The 17,838-nt window shown below is 45.5% G+C and overlaps 1 protein-coding gene across 1 annotated transcript in view; it reads right to left on the reverse strand.

The window, feature by feature from the left end:
- ESYT3 (extended synaptotagmin 3) overlaps window positions 1-15,097 on the reverse strand; it is a 34,318-nt gene extending 19,221 nt beyond the window's left edge. Inside the window, exons 1-5 of the mRNA XM_075511944.1 lie at window positions 14,688-15,097; window positions 8,526-8,567; window positions 7,477-7,611; window positions 6,854-6,930; window positions 487-553 (exon numbers count right to left, since the gene is read on the reverse strand). Coding sequence (XP_075368059.1) covers window positions 487-553; window positions 6,854-6,930; window positions 7,477-7,611; window positions 8,526-8,567; window positions 14,688-14,972 — 606 coding nt within the window. The 5' untranslated portion in view covers window positions 14,973-15,097. The remainder of the gene's footprint in view (window positions 1-486; window positions 554-6,853; window positions 6,931-7,476; window positions 7,612-8,525; window positions 8,568-14,687) is intronic.
- Between the last annotated feature and the right edge of the window lie 2,741 nt (window positions 15,098-17,838).

Genomic DNA, 17,838 nt, shown 5'->3' on the forward strand with positions numbered 1-17,838 from the left:
TATTTAGAATTTAATACCAACAATAACCTCCTCCCCCTCCCAAACCATTGCTCTTGATATCAGGCAATGCTTTCTAAGTTTGTGGAGTGTCTCTGCAATCCTGACCACCACAAAATGCAGCGATCTGCCTATTAGCTTTCAACACTGTAAGAACAGGTTGACGGTCTAATTTACAACAGTTTATGAACAATCTGGCAGAACTGGCTCTTTTGAAGTTCTCTGAACTCCAGTGGCAGAAGCTGGCCCGCACGAGCTCAATGCTCTAGCACTGACCCTGTTTAAGAGTCACGTTGAGAAGCTCAAAAGTGGTAATCGGGTGCTTTCCATGGAAGGCATCATTTCCCCAGCCAAAACATAAGGAGATAAAACAAATCATTCCAAGCCTGCTAGTTAGTGGTTTCCCAGCTAAGTGTCATGACCTCCCCATGGACATGCTACCTCCTGCCACACACAGCCTTGAACAGACAACGTTAGCATTGTACGCACCTGTATGCCTTTCACTCCAAGATTAAATTTTGATATGTCCATGTGAATCTCACAGTCCCCTATGTAACTGAAAGAAAATTCTCACATTATTCCACAGTTTGCAACAGTCCAATGAGAAATTTTGGGCTGTACAGAGTATAAATGAAATTAGTTTAATGATTGACAGCATGATCCCACAGGCAGAGATGGATTTTCAAGCAACTGAAAAGGGAAAGTTGAGCACATTGAACAAGGGTCAGATCTTCACAAGAGAAACCCTGCAGTCAGCTGGGATATTGATCTACCTGCAAAATGTCAAAGCAACATCTATATTTCAAGGTTACTTCTCCATCCTTAAGACTGGCAGTTGGCTGAGGCAAGCTTGCTCCAAGGAGGGGATCAACAGGCTCATTCAAAATTCAAAGTCACAGCAACTGCCCTCTTGTTCCCTTCTCTGCCAAAGGCCTGATCCCACCCCACAACCTGGTGAGCCAGCTCCTGAGCTGATGCAGAGATATCCTGCCATCACACATGGGGTCCTCACCGTGCCCACAACCAAAAAGCCCACTTGAAGGACAAATTCATCACTAAAAATAACCTGGTTTCCTTCGGGCTGAATTAAAAGACAACGACTTAGACCAGATTTTGGTCAGTTGCCATGGAGAACATCAGGCTTTAAATAAAACGAATGCCAACTGTGGTACTTTCGCAATTTGGAAACCACCTTAGACATTTATTAAAGTACAAACATCAAATATGCAGAAACCGATAGCCACTCCCCAAGGAGCAGAACCCAGCAGATTTGTTGGTGCCTCTGGCAGAAAACAATTGAAGGGAGCTACCAAGTTCCCTTTCAGCCCTCTGAGAAATAGCTCTTTCTGGATGCAGACACACAAACACCCTGCAGGTAAAAAAGGGTGTAAAGGTACCGCAGCACAGTGAATGTGCTGTGCTTGCTGCCTGCATGCATAATTTCACCCCATAATTAAAGAAAAAGGTCAAGATTTTTGCTCTGACCACATGTATATGGGCAAATAGTGCTGCAGTTGCCACTAATTCACACTGTAATTTGCATTTAGACAGATTCCCTCCCCCCCAAAAAAGCCTGACAAAAATGTGTAACCCTGTGAATTTTTTCCATTTTTGCAAGCAAAGTTCTTGAATATTTGTTTACAGATAGTCACTTAACAAAATTTAAAAAGCTCATAACACACAAATTAAAGCCTTTAATGTTAGAGCATTCTCATTTCTTAAATAACCAACCTCACAGGCCATGCCAAAACTAACACAATCTTCCTTATAAGCTAGTCAAATAATTAAAAAAACTTATTTTTACATTTATTAATTTCTACAATTTTGACGTTATCTTACAGCTCATTACACTGGGTGCTGATAGAGCTTTGCCACAATAAAAGTCTAAATGAGAAGCCAAAAATTAGTTCCTCAATTCACAGTAATTAATCCAAGAGGATTTAATTCAGCTGTTGCCAGTGTCCCACACAACAAATAATAGTTGTGGTGTTTCAATTTACAACCTTTATGCCTTTCCACACAGTCAACAACTCTTCCCACCCAGTCCTAGATGTCTCTTTCCTCCAGTAACACTTCAACACATGCAATCATGTTTTAGAGTCTAGATGTCAGAGAAGTCTTTACTCCTTTTATCAGAGCCTATCCTGAAGTCTGCTTCATACAGGCATCACCCCCACACCAGGGTGCTCAGTAGGAAGGATGCACTCTTTGTTCATTAGTTTTATTTCTCATTTGCAGTCCAAGCTGCTCGTGCTTCCGTCTGCCCCCTCTGCTCAGTGTAACCTTGCTGTGCTCTCTGCTGTCCTCCCCCAGCACCTGAGCCAAACTCAAGCCTTGACACTCAAAAGCGTGTACAGCTTCCTTTGCCCCTCTGCTGCTACCCACAGGACCATGCTTCACCCACCTGTGAAGGGTGGAAGAACCACTTGTTTCTCTCCTAAATCACCTATTGCACAAGGTGATGCAGATAAACATGCCTGTGCCATGGATGAGAACTGGAGAAGCTTGTACAAGTGCACGTACCTGTATCTCTTCTGTACTTGGGCAGAAAAGCTGGGCCCAGTGTTTATAATACAATGGCAATCCATTGGCTGAAGGCAGGGATGCCAGAAGAGCACATACTGACACGTTTGACTAACCTGCATGTCTACGTATCCCTTTAGAAAAGGCACATGCAATTCTCCCCCTGTAAAATAACTTCCCATGGGCCCCATCTTCTCATCAGTCTGCATGCTAAAAGCCCCCTTTGGTCCAGCCTTCTCAAGTGCTTTGTAAAGCAGACTACCGCTTAGTCTGCCTGACTTTGAACTTGGGTAAAAGAGCAAGCAGTATTAGAGAAATAAGAGAGACAAGAAAACGTGACCACGTACCACAGGGTATAAGAAAAACCAGACCACCTCTGCCTTTCCCCTTTGCCTATCAAGTCAGGCTCCTGAGGGCAAGCGTTCCTTCTGCTCAAGACTGACAAGTTTCCAAAATGCTTTTGGCTTCTTGTAAGATCCTACAAACTTAGTTAATCCAAACTCCACCAAAGCTCAAAGTATTGCTGCACACTTCTTCTGACTACTTTCTCCAATTCTGCACTAAATGACAGAGACTGTCTTTCCAGATTTGAAAACGTGCCAGTTAGGAAGTCCAGAGATTCTTTAAAGAATAAATTCAAATGCATAAATTTTTTTTATACATATTAATTATTACACTATTCTTCTATGACATCTTATGTACTGTAAATGCCACAGAAGAACACAGAACTGAAAAATTCAAAACATTTCCAATGACAAATGATTATGAGTACTAAATCAGATTATCGAAATAGGAAGCAACTGGATTGCAAGATATTTTTCTGGGAGGTAACAGTGCCTTCAAATACTTTGAAACTCTGATGATTATAGCCAGTGATTACATGGCTACACAGCAGCTCAGGCAATTGCAGAATTAGTGGGAAGAAAAGAAGCTGTAGGAGGTCAAGTGGCTGTACTTGAAAAATTCCCATTTTGAAAAAATGCAGTTTTGGAGAACATTTCTGGAACACTTTGACATTAATTCATTTGGAGAATGCAACTGTCAGCTCCCTACGCTCAGGGGACAGATTCATGACTTCGATCTAGGGCAAATTGTTTGGAGATCCCAGAGTATTGCCAGTTTATTTCCAGCTGGGATCTCGTATTTCAGATTTGGGGATTTCAAATCCTAGTCTGGCGGGGATCTCATATTTCATTTAGCCACTGCAAGAACCCTGATACTTTCTTATGTGTCATGTGAAAGCTGTAGATCAGGTATATTTGTGCTGGAAAGCAGATACATGAACAGAATACAGACACCAGGACCTTCAGACAGATAAATGACAAACTTTGTCTGTACAGAAGACCTGAGGGTAAGTAGTGATTGTTTCAACATTCCTGTTCAGTCCTATAAGCTGTGACAAAGAAGACTTATAGCCTCCTTCCTTGTCTTTGCCAAAAGGTCTCTGTGCCTCACAAGTAATCACCTCTGAGCCTTGGTTTTCCTGCCAAAACCTCACGTATAGTCCTTTCACGTGGGACAGTCAAGACTGTAATGAGACAGTGCTCTACATAACCATTCCCAATGCTCTGATGCTATGGACCTGTAAGCTGTTGTTAACAGATTTAATTAAAGCAGCTTCTCAAGTTCCTTTTGGTAACTCCATGCAATACCAGATCTACCTCACTGGCTCTGCTGACAGCTACTGACCATACAAGTAAGGGACCTCTAAGTGCTATTTTTCACAGTTCCCAAGCAAAGGATGCAATTTGTGATATCGCATCACAAATGTAACACAGAGGAAAGGAAGCTCTTCTTCACACGGCACAGACCTGAACCATAGCATTCGGTGCCACATCATATTATGGATATCAGGAGCACAGGTTAAACAAAACGATGGACCATATGTCTACGAGTGGCTATTAAAACTACACAAATGATTCCACACAGACCACAAAGGAAGGCTAAGAGGGAAAGGTTTTTTCCTACTCCTGCCCTTTTCCTGTGTTTTTCCCTGGCCAAGTCAAAGACTCTGGGCTTCAGAGACTAGTTACCTCCTTGATAAACTGGAGGAAAAAATCCCTCCTCCTGTACTGCTGTGAGACTGAAAGCAAGAACCATTTACAGTGCATGCCGAGATTTCTGGACGCAAGACACTGCCTAACACAAAGGGTAACTCGGCACTGGAGCAGGGCAGAGCTGCTGCCAAGGCAGGAGTGCTGCCCACCAGGATAACAGCCTTCCCTGCTGCAGCTGCCCTGGTCAGTGCTGCATGCAGTGGTGAGCCAGCCAACAGGCCACGCTCACGTGGGTTCATCAGTGAGGAAACTCCCACAAAATTACAGCTAGCAAGCACAAAGGCAAAAGAGTCATGTTTATAACATGCAGACACATTAATCCTTTAATGTCCACTGCAACATAGCTACGCTTCTCTGAAGCCTAACCCAAGAGAGGGAAGTCAGTCACTGTGGTCTCAGCACTGCAAGGTGCACCACACTGGCACCCACAGCACATCACTCTCTTCTCCAGAGCTGTGATGCCATGACGCAGCTCTGGGGACAGATCCAGCCATTTAAACCTCACCAGAATGCAGTGACCGAGAGGTAGTGCAAAGGGCAGCAGCCTCACGTCGAGGCAGCTCAGGACCATCTCCTCTAAGCAGCTCTTCTCCCAACACCAGCTGCACTAGTGCAGACACTCACTGCTGTTCATGTAGCTAAGAGAGCCTATTTTGTAACAGGGGTTTGCCTCACTCCAGAAAAGTGGAGATTGCCCATTTCTTTGAGTAAAGAAAAACAAAAGTTCCTTTGGCAATCCAGAAAAAGGCAGGTAAATAACATCACTGCTCATAGATTTGCTTCTCCCCATTCCTGGAAATAATACACTACCTCCTGCAGACACTGTACAATGCACAACACCCAGCTTAGTTGCAGAAACTGATGTTAATGTATTAACATAAGAGAAGCTGGGTCCTTAACACAGTCCAGGAAAAGAGATCGCCACCAGAGAGACAAGGTAGTCTGAACACTCCTGTGTGAATACAGAAAATACTTGGGTTATCAGATGACAGTTCAGGTTAAGTTATCATCAGGATGAGGAACAGAAGTCTTTGGCCAGTTTGGAGATGCTGATGGGTCTGCCACAGGGAAGGAATGAGGAGGTGGGGGAATCCCTCTGCAGAGGATTGTTAAAAGACAGTGAAAATTAGTTATGTGGGAGAAGCAGCGTGGAGAAGTAGTTTAACAGTGAACAGCAGCAACCTCCTGCAGAGCCTTAAAGGCATCAGATCCCTCGATCTCAATGTGGAAAGCATGAATGATTTTCCAAAGGCCCTAAAACTGGTCTGGCTATTACAAAGAGCACTTTACTGACAGCACTGAAGCACATGTTCTGGCTGAAAATCAAGCATGTCATTTTGCAGGGAGCAATGGTGCTCTGCCAGGGCTGGGGATGCTGCCATGCCATTGCCACATCAAGCAGCAGGCACAGCTCTGAGCAGCTCTGTGCTGTTGCCAAGACACTCCGTAATTTCACACTGCTTTTTCCTGGCACTACCATGAAGAAAAGCCATTTAATTTAGGCAGCTCAATCGCCCACTAAACTTACAGAGCTACAGCAGCATGCAAGTGGTAATTCCCTCAGTAATTCCATTCTCCAGGCTAAACCAGGAGAGAGTTTAGCTCTGCAGTGGCTCTGATGTTAACAAAACACACAAGCTCATTCAAAACAGCCTGGGAGGTATCAAATGTTTTATCTAATTTTGTTGTTGTTGTTAATAGAGCTAGAGGCACTTTTCTGCTCAGAGAACAGCTGTAATCAAAAAAAGCAAATGTGTTGGGTGGCACACAGAACAAATGGTGAGTAAAACAAGACGATTAATCTAGGAGAAGGAATTAAAAAATAAGTAGCGCAAGTAGTTCTGGAAGAACTAGAGAGGCTGGACTGAAGAGGAACCATAGTGGGGCATTACAGACCAAGTGCCTCTATGTCTGAGAGCTGACAGAACAGGAAATACAGTTCCAAAACTTGGGTTCTTACTGCCATGAATGGCAAAGCCAAGGGACACATTCTTATATCCATGGCAGCAGTGATGGGCCAGAGTAGGTAACACCTAGACCTGTGCAGGTGACACTGCTTTCCGACTTAAAGGTTGATGCACAACATCTCACTTCAGTAAGTATTGAGGACATCTGGCTGGGGGATAGATTATCTCATATCATTCTAGATTGATATAAGATAAGGACCTCTCCATTCTTAGTGGACCACATGTCCAGTCCAGCATGACAACTCACACACAGGTGTCAAATGGGCAGTGAGTTAAGAACCATCTACATAATCAACGATGCAATGTTACCATATCTGCAGGTCTAGGACAACTTGTCTTCTATCAATTTCTTTGGTGTAGGCTTTTATTCCATTGATTCTAGGGCACTGAAATGAAGACAAACAAGATACAGCATAGTCAATATCTTTCAGGTTAAGCCCAAGTGAAAAGTCCTACTCACTTCAATCAATTTGAGTACAGAAGCATTCATTAAAGACTTTGCACAACTGCAGGTAAAATATGAATAAACCACGCAAGTTTTTCCCTTAAAGAGGTAGCGTGAACCACCTTGGCAGTCCTCAAATACAAGGCTGGTTGCAAGCAGCCCATGCTGCAAGCCTTAGGAAGCACTGAAAACTCCTGTCGCAAGGGTATAACAGAAAGAAATGTTGATACGTGCCCCTTTTTCTATCTCTAGTGCCATGATACTGACAGACAGTGGGAAGGGGGGTGTGTGTCTCCTATATGATCCTTCCTTCATGGTGAAGACACTCAAGTCAACATGAGGAGGGAAACAAAGGAGGCAGCAGTGTTGTACCAATACCATTTTGTTAAACACTCAGAGCTATTAAAGAGCGGAACATCAGACTCCCCTTGCATCCGAACTTTTCAGAAAAGACTGAACTGCAAGTGTTGCAAAGGATTCACACTACCTTCTCGCCAAAGTGGATCTTGGTAAAGGTGCATGTTTTCAGATGTACATTCTTTGCTCTGATTTTTGGTTCAAGAACTTCTTTAAATGTTTTTTCCATTATTGTCCCAAAGTATGGCCAAGCCTGTACAAGGACCTAAAGAACAGCAAAAGTGGAAACACGCTGAAGATTCTTTGTATAAGATACCTTTTGTCAAGAAACAGACACACACATCACAGAACACCTAGCTATTACTGTCTGTCCTTTTAAAATACCAAATCACATTTGTGCTCTTAAGTCATCCTTATGGAAGGATCCACCTCAGTTCCTCAGAAAAGAAATTTGTTTTAGGAACCGAAGGGTGAGTTTTCAGCACCATAGAGTCAATAGACTGCTTCTAACCACAGGGGCTGAGCCAGCAAAGCCCAGGGTTATTGTGCTCCAAAGCACAATAGGCCTTAATTACTCTAAAGTGTCATGAAGCTCCCTGGAGTTAGGTTTATTTAGACAGGAGTGAGATGAGCTTTTACATCAAAAAGAAAGTTTGCTAAAAAGAAAAACATGATAGTTACTGGATGCTAATTTGCAAGCTCAGCTGTTTTGCTTTGAATTCCACAGAGTCCAGTTCCAGTGAGAGCTTGACTACATGTGCTGATGGGGAACACCTGCCTCAGAGCTCTCCGGGAACCTCTCTGGTAAGAGGAGATACCACTACTTTTGCTAAAATAATAATAATACATATACATATATGTATATACACATATGTATACACATCTATGTATATACACATCCATACACACACACTCGCTTTTTTTTTTTATCTCAGAATGAAGTGTTGTGGTCAAATTCATCAAGCCTGTATCAACCAGGCACACACACACATTTGTCTCTCACCAAAACCTCAGTGGCAACTCTATATTTAAGTGGCTCCAAGACTTAAGTACAGACACTGATATGATTGAGCCGTATGGTAGTGACTTCATAACTTTCCCAGACTTGGCTCACAGAGTTTGTGTTGTGATGCAGCTCAGAGCAGATGGCCTCACAAACTGGAGTTCAGAGCTCCTCACCTTGTTCAGCCACTCCACTCGTTCAACATCAGGGAAGTGAACCTGGGTGCAAAGAAAAATAAAGTGAGTGCCACATGCCATCTGGTTTGGCATACTGCAACGCATGCAAAAGATACCACAGAGTGTGGAACAAGTTTTAGAATAAGTTGAGATCCCTCTGCCCTCATACACACATCCTTTATAATTTACTACCTCCTTGAAAAATTGTAAAAGGCAAATAAAATAGTAAAAAATAGTAAAAGGCAAAAGAACACACGTGCAGTGATGTACCAGTATGCCCCGGGCACATTTATGATTAAAGTAAGTGTCATATCCTGTTCGTGATGTGAAGCAGCATTAGATTTCTCATCCTTCTCTTGGTCATGCCTTGGGAAGCCACGAGAACCTGCTTCCCTCCAAGATCATGAGCTGTGCAGGACCTGTTTCCTGTACTGGCTCACCTCAACCAGGACACAGCACTTTGGAAAACAAGAACCTGCTTGGGAAACTAAATTTATTGGTTGCAGCAGCATTTCTCCACTAATACTAATATAGTGCCAACGGCTTCAGGGAAAAGAAGCACTGTAAGAGTTCAACCCTATTAGCATACACTATCATGTGTAACAGTCCAGTGTTTTCACCTCTCAGAGCTTTTTAAGATGCTAAGGACAAAATAAAACAAAGTAGTCACTCATGCATCATGTTTTCAAGTTGGACACATCAAATGCCAACAAGAAGTGCATGTGTCCATTACAAAATCCCTCCAGTTCCCTGAAGTGATGACTTGTTAATCACCATCAGGACAGTCGGATATGAGGCCACTCTCAAGTACCTAACTGATCTCTCAGACCTCACCAAGAAGCTGCTGAGTGAAGAGTCACAATCACCTTACTACAATCACACACTGAAGTCTCATGGATGTGGTATTTTCAGCCAGTGCTACAAGCTGGTAGCAGGTTATTGCAGTAGGGAAGGATGATGCAGCAGCTTCTCAGAATGGACTTTCAGGTCCTGCTCAGCTCTACAAGAGCACCTGAATACAAAGGGACTCCTTCGACTATCATCTATTATTAATAGTAATTGGGCAGGACAATACATTACCTCCTTATACAAGAGCTGTGAATTACACTCTGCAGTCAAAGGCTTGCTGTTTAATTCAGCAGCTTTCAGAGAGGTGCTCAGAGATGTTTGGATGGAACGGACAGCAGCTTGCCTTTTATTCCAACTTCATGTATGATTTCAGAGCCCATTTCCCTTGCTCAAATAATGCTTCAAATTATCTCCAATTATTACATTAAAAAAACCAAAGTGATATTACCATATTCTTTATAAGCAATTTCTTTTGATGCTCTAAATAGCAACTTTTCCATTAAAGACAACGACACAAGTTCACTGAAATGTCAGCCTACCCAGCTCATTTGCATGATAAAGTGAGAATACAGCACCAGAAGGGACAATCAATACTGATAAACCGCTGCTAACATTTTACAGTAAGGCAGATTATGCGAATCAGGGGACCTCCAACTTCACCTGCCAGCCTTTCATCTTTCACCAAAAGGTCCTCCGCCAGGGCACATAAATCCTGGGTAGCCTGAAGGCAGCTGGTCCCAGCTCCAATGCAACTGCCAAGCATCAGTGTCCCGCAGCATTTGTGCCATAGCCCCGGATCAGTCACAGGCAGGGTAGAGCAGAGACAGAAGTAGCATGGTGAGCTGTCCTTCAAAAGACCTTACAGCGAGGAGAGTGATGTGACCGAAAAGGAAGGACAGACCAGGACTCAGGGCAACAGTTAGGCCACCACATCCCAGTGAGAAAGTCACAGCCCACATGTGAGATCCACCAACGTTAAGGAGAGAAATGTAGCACAATATAAACCACTTTGTTGGCTGGGATTATTCACTAGAGCCAAAGCTGCTAGAGATGCAACTGCAAGAGGCAACCAAGAAGCAAACTGGTGGCTAAAGAGACCTGGAACAGCACACAGGAGCATCAGGAAACAGGCAAAAACTGTGAGGAGGAGGCAGCAGCCAGACCCACCTTAAGAAAAAGCAAAACTGAATTCACTATTTGAGCCACAGACACCCAAACCAGACAGTCCAGGGCAAACTCCAAAAGCAACCACAATGAATGACATATCAATGTGTCACACCTCAGATTGCTGTGATAGGATTAGCAGCCATATGTGGTACATTTCCATCCTGCTTGACACCCCCTCATTCATGTGTCTGCAACACATCTCCTACCCAGGCACTCTGTGCCTCAGTTTCCTTTGACAGATGGAAGAAATAGCACTGCTGTAGCTCAAAGGTACCAAAGACCACCAGGAGCTGCTTGGCTAATACAACAGGTCTCTCAGAGGCAAACACCACAGAAACTGGCTGACTACATGTCTCTGTTGAAAAACAGCTTTCTGCCTGTTATGAAAGGCCACCAAATTTCAGTGGGTTCCCAACACCAAAGGTCAGCTGCACTCAATGGTACAAATTCAATGAACAGTTCTGCAGAAGAAGCAGAGCTTGGTATCCAAGTGTTGCATCTAGATTATCCACTGTCTAATAAGACATAAGCTCTGAGCAAAGCCTTTCCTACCCACATGGTATTCCCATAACATGCACATCCCGCTAGCAGAAGACGAGTTCTGCTCTAGTTCAGCCCAGTGACACCACCAAGCTGTTCGTGACCCAACAGCTTACTCCAAGAACTTATTGTGTCCTAATATGTTTTGTAAAAAAAACATCTGCAGTTCCATACTTTCTATCCATGTGCTCTGGACTTCAGACTCACTTCTGACCCTAGTAACTAGTGAGAGCCCTAGCAGCAAGGTCTTGTCCTCGAGTTTGTCATCTGCACAGCACAGGTAAGAGAAGTCCAAAACACTTCCTACTAAGCCCAGAACCAGCCACACCAAGAGCTGCCAAAGTTAACACTATCCCAGAATAAGACTTAATCCTGTAGCCTTGGGCAAGTCACACTATCAAAATCAGTCTTCCCCATCTACAAAAGCAGGCATACTTCTTGCCAATATTTTAGGAACACTGCAAAAATTATTTAGCATTTGAAAAGAGCTTTGAAGATCAAAAACACTAGGTAAGGGCCAATTACTAGCAAGTAAAGAAAACGTGTAAGTTCTGCATGGCTCTACCTTGCCCTGGAGCAGGCCACACCACAACGATCACAGCAATAGCAAAAACCATGTCTGACACAACAGTGCCATTCTGTTCAAATACGACACAGGGATCTATCCATCGGGGTTGGGGTTTGTTGGGGTTTTTGGTTTGGTTGGTTGTTTTTTGGGAGTTTTGGGGGGTTTTAGAGACAGGTTTTTTAGCTCCCTCTGCTGGGGCAAAAAAAAAGTCTAAACAAGCCTTTTGCATGGACAAGGAATTAACAGGCAAAGTGTTAAAAGGACTGTTCTGTACCTAGTAATATCAATTTCTCCTGGTAAAAGGAATTTAACATCAGGAAGAAACCCAGCATACTTGGATGTTCTCACCTGCAATCTGCTAAGAGCTGCAAAAGCAACATGGAGAAGTCACCACCACCCCCAGGAGCCAGAATGAAGGTAGCCCAGCTACCTCTGCTCCGGGCACTGACTGGTTTTGCAAAAGTCAGGCTAAAGACTGCACAGGCTGAAGTCAGAAAGTCTCACCTCTCCAAGACACAGATCTGACTCTACTTGACACGAGCAGATTTCTAGCCTGCTTTCCTAAGGAAGCACAGCCTGCCCACGTAAGCTGTCTAGCACAGGAATGCCTCTATTCCAAACTCTCTGGCTGGTTTCAGCCAAGAAACTGGTGCTGCAAAATAACCCTGCAAATTCCCTGAAACAGATGGTTAAGGAGATGAGGGAAACCCTCCCAGCATCTCCCCTGAAGGAACGGCTGCAATACAAATGCATCTCCTAACAACTGATACCAGGACTGAGGGGACCTCGAGCCACTTTTGAAGGAGCCACTGCACTGCTCTTAGGGAGAACATTTTTTAACCAACTAGCACAATCAATGACTGGTCTTAACTCTTCACTGGATGGATCCTCCTCATTTTACTACTGGGCACATGAGGAGACAACTATTTACCAATCCTCTAAGACACTGCCATTGCTTCACGCCTCCAGAACCTTTCCGAGGATTACAACACTGCAAATCCAACCCATGCTCCCCCTAGCCTGAATTGTATTCCTACTCCCACCTCTGCATGTCAGGAGAGAAGAATGCAAAGGGCATTTTTAGAACTGTTTCAACTGAAGGCTCATGAGCACTGAAAGGCAAAAATGAAAGATAAAAAAAGACAACACCACAGAGAATAAACTGAATAGACAGCAGGTGATAATCAGTCTCCAAGACTGGCACAGTGGAGAAGTATAAGATCAAATTGAGGAAGGGGACAGAAGGAAAATTAAAACTGAGGAGTTAAAAAAACATCAAGTGCAAGTGTGGTGTGGAAGCAAACACCAACTGATAAAGAACAAAACTTACCAACATAGAAAAGGAAAGGAGGAGAAGTGGCAATATGGATAAAAGCTAAAACTAAAAGCACACGGTGCAGCCTCTTTATCCTTAGGTCCTACATCCTGCCTTCCAGCAGCCAGCTCCAAGAATTCACAAGTGAGGAGCAAGGCCTCTGGAGAGAGTCTGACTCCATCTTCTCTGTGAGCACGCACTAGGCAGTGGGATACAGCGGTGAGATCCCCCTTAAGCCTTCCCTTCTCCTGAAGGAGGCTGAACAGCCCCAGCTCCATCAGCCTCTCCCTGCACACCAGGTGCTCCAGCCCCTGACCATCTTGGTGGGCTCTGCTGGGAGTCTCCCCGTTTGTCAAAACCTCTCCTGTGCTTGGGGGACACAGCGCTCTCGGTGCAACCTTGTGAGTGCCGACTACAGGGCAATCAACAATCCCGTCCATTGACCGCCTGCCCGTGCACTAACAATGCCTGACACTTTCAACCACAAAACCTAAGAACTTTTGAGATTGTGTGTGTGTGCGCGCACGTGTTGGGGGGACGGTTCTGATTTTTCAATGATGACTAAGAGACTCAATTTCCCGTTACCAAGATTCAGGGCACTTGAGGATAAAACACAACACTATTCTCACAGCATCAGGGCCAGAGCTGACACCACCACACTCATTTATGCTCCGAGTTGTTTTAAACCCTCTGTCAATACAAACAAGCAGAAACCTCATTCAGAGACAGACTTCTGTGCCCAGCGGGAGGGAACATGTGTGGGGAGCTGCACCAGCTCTGCTAGGAGACCCTGGCCTCACTTCTCAGAAGTGCTGCCTGCCTTCGTTTCCCACAGTATTAAGAAGAGCCAAGTGCTGTAGGCTATATAAAATGGTTTGCTAACTATAAATGTCTCCATGCAACACTCCTTACAAATAGAGCTCTTTGATATTCTTTTTCTTACAAGAAAAGCATTTCGCTACCAGTCCCTGACATGTTTTTAAATGCTAAGTAAATGACAATGAAGCAAAAAACCCCTCATCATCCTTTTCCGTTAGCCAACCAAGGCTACCCAACAAATAACCAAAGACGTAGAATAAAATGTGCCGTTAGATTTTCAGGTTTCTTCACTTTAAAACCAAGAGAGCCTAGGAACAAACACGAAGAACAAACAGGGGTGGCTTTCCACACCCTCAAGAGATGGCTCTATAAAGTTAAATACCTGGGGTTTAGTAGACAGAGAATATTATGTTTATAGATTTTTTTTTTAAATGACACTAAAAAGAATCAGAGAAAACTTTCTAGATGAGAAGGTCTAAAAGAAGTGTCCTCTACACCAAAATACCTGCAATGCAACAGCACATACTTGAAAGATTTCTCCAGGGATACAGCAGTTTATTTTACAAGCACACTTACAGCAACATGCACATTTGCTGGACTAAAACAACTTCCAGATTAGTACTCACTTTACTGAGCAAGACTTCAAAATCAGAGACGTTACTGCTCGGTCCAAGGCATCACTGCTACCTCTTTTTTTTTTTTTTCTCCCTTCAGCTGCTCACCACGGAACACCTCGCTCTCTCCCGCTCCCGCCGCACCGCCGGGCGCTCCCCAGCCACGCACGCCCGTCCGCCGCCGCCGGAGCCCGCAGCGTCCCAGCTCCCAGGGGCTCCCGCCGCTGCTGCGGGGGGATGCCCGGCGGAGCGGAGGGCGCACCGCACCTCTGCCCCCGGTCCTCACTCACCCAAGCCGGCAGGTGCCCGGCGGCCAGGCCCCGACACACCGCCTCCCGCTCGTCCTCCAGCAGCGCGAAGGCGGCAGCCAGGCGGTCGCGCTTCCACCGCCGGTTGTGTCCCCAGCACAGCCACAGCGCCAGCCCCAGCAGCACCCAGCTGCCACTCAGCCCCAGGTACCCCGCCAGGTAGACGGGACCGAGCCACAGCAGCGTCCGTGCCGCGGACGAGAGCAGCAGCCGCGGCAGGGCGCCCGACCGCCGGGCGGCGGGGCGGCAGGCAGCCGCGGGATTCATGGTGCGCGCCGGAGCGCCCCGACTCCGAGGGAGCGCCCCTGCCGAGTGCGCCCGCCCCGCGCCGCTGCGGCAGCTGCCTCCGCCCGGCGGGCAGGCGCGCCCCGCGCCGCCGGGGCACCCGCCCGGCCTGGCCCGGCCCCGCCGCCAGCGCGCCACGGCCCGCCCCGCCCCGCCGCGCCATGGCGCCCCCCAGCGAGCGCGCCGCGAAGCACCGGCGGGGCAAGCCGCGCCATGGCGCCCCCCAGCGAGCGCGCCGCGGGGGCAGGCCGAGCGCCCCGCCGAGGCGCAGCTGCGCTCCCCAGGCCGAGGTCGGGGCGCCCCCCGCTCCCGCCCGCAAGGGGCGGGCGGCCCGCCCGGCCAGCCTGCCTTCCCCGAGGGCCATCCGGCACCGGCCTTGCCGGTAGCCTGCTGGTGCGGGGGCAGTCACGGCATCCGAGTGGGGAAAGGGGTGAGAGTGAGGGAGCTCATCACACACACGGCAGGGCGGGGACCGGCTGACCAACAGCTGCTGAAAAGGGGTCGCTCCCACCTGCCCAGGGGTAGCTCTGCTTCAGGCCGCAAGATGTGGCATCACCTGCCGCGGAAAAGGAGGCTGCCACTGGAGGGGCCTGGCTCGCGCCAGCTGTTACTGTGGTCCGTTTCTTTCAGTGGACCTAACCAAGTCCCACAGTGATTGCTTGCTGCTTAATGCAGAAGGATATGAGGCAGAAACAACCTGTTGGATCTGGACACTCACTGCTTGGAAGAATAAGAGTACTTTTTTTCTCCTGCTCTTTTGATCTTGATGGGGATATTGTGGGGGGTTCAGATTTTGAAATACTGAGAATTATGCATTAGGGAGTGCAGCATTATTTGGGAACCCTAAGACACTTTTTGAGATGCTGGGAGTAATCCAGCAATATTAATTCTATACCTTTCTGTATATGCCTTAAGAGACAGGCTGTAATTGTACAGTTCTACGCTGTTTTCCACTGCAGTTTTCCCTGGATCAGGCAAATGCTAGTCTTTGTTCGGTGGATAAGTCTGGAACATCAGTGAATGATGCCAGCTTTTGTTGTGGCTCCTTTTTGATATTGGCTGCACAAGATAACAAATGATGTCCCAGACACAAACCTCCAAGAAGAGGAAGTTGACCACGACTGGGGAGAACCAGGTTTGGCCTCCACTTTGCCATGGAATTGGTATTCAGTTATGGGTCAGTCAATAAATCAAATACCGCAAGTGATCCTCATTTGTATGTTAATCATTGCGCATGACTGATCTGGGATAGAAATCAGTTCAGGCATCTGAAAAAATCAAGCCTCAAATGTCTCACATTAGACAAACTCATGCATGAGACATCTACTGTTAACGGGTGCTTTTGGAAACAAACCCCCTAATCTTCCCCTTCTGTCAAATGAGAATGAATATGCTCTTCTTCCTGGAGGTGTTGCAAAGATAAATCATTATAAAACACACTTAAGAAAGTACTTCTTTACACAGTGGGCAGTAAACCTCTAGAACTTGGAGGAAGCTGCAAAGCAGATGGTATCAGCGGGTTCAAAAAGGGATTAGATACATTCTCAAAAAACAAGGCACATAAATGTACTCCCTAACATCATGGATACAACAGCTGTGGATGCTGGGGGAAGCTGAGGGGAAAGGGCTGCAGAAAATGACTGGGCTCATGCTCTCTCCCTAAACAGCAGCTCTTGTCGCCACTGAGAGCAAGTGGACCTGTGGTCTGACCCCAGAGGGCATTTCTGTTTGTGAAGTGGGGAAGAAAGACCAGAAACTGATGGATCTAACAGCTGAAGGAGTATCTGCCCTCTTGATATCATACATTAAAGAACATGCAATGGTTAGTTTGCACAATAACATATATCAGGAGACATGTTTATGTGCAAAAACACACCTGGTTTTGTTCTAACTGGGACCAAAGACTGAGGCTGACTTGTTATTTATTTTTCCCCACTGCCATTTAAAGCTTTGTAAAACATTTTCAGTATGATATTTCAGCCATGGGGGGGGACTTCACAGACATAATCTCAGCCCCAAAGTCTGACCTTTCAGAAAAACAGAAGCTTCTGAAAAAAAGGGAGGCTCTTTTGTTGCTCTGAAGACTTAGAATTTGCTTTTGCTACCAGGAGAAGCTATAATAAAGGTAGATCCGGTGTTTTCCTCCTTCAAATTATTACTTTGTAAGAGTTTGAGATATTTAGCTCAAACTCAGAGAGCTATGCAGCTTAGGAGCACCAACAGGTGGCAGCTTACTGAGTAGGAAAAACAGTGGGGCTGCAGTGAAATGCATACCAGCTAATTTCAAAAATAAACAACAATTTTTTTGTTTTTTCTTATTCTTCACTCAGCTGATCACAAAAACCTAGGTTCAGGTTAAAGGATAATAGGAGAGCTCCCTCCATGCAAATGAGCACTTTCAGTCCTGCAGCACAGCCCACAGCTGCTGGTTAGTGAAGGAGATGCTTCCATGAAAGTGGAACTCCATGTCCCATCCTGCACTGTCCCCCAAGACCCTGAGCTCAGAAATTGCCACACTCTCTTGGGCACTGCTTGTTCCTTTGCTGCCAACTCTTTACCTTGTGAAGAGACAATTCCTTTCTAGATCCAAAGAGGTTTTAGGAACTTTAAACAATTATACAAATAATATAAAATTTCTTTAAACTTTAGCTCATACTACTTAAAACTTTAAAAGATGAACAAAAGAAAAAGAGGAGTAGAGGTGAAAAATTACTTTTATCACAACAGGTTACACAGAGCTGTTCTCAAACCAAATACTGTGCTCATGAGAACAAGATAAATCAATAGCCTTTGAGACCTCCATTAACTCTGTTTATGATGGATAGTAGTTATCCTTTAAAGAATAATT

Source organism: Mycteria americana, chromosome 9 (genome assembly GCF_035582795.1).
Source record: "Mycteria americana isolate JAX WOST 10 ecotype Jacksonville Zoo and Gardens chromosome 9, USCA_MyAme_1.0, whole genome shotgun sequence".
NCBI lineage: Eukaryota > Metazoa > Chordata > Aves > Ciconiiformes > Ciconiidae > Mycteria > Mycteria americana.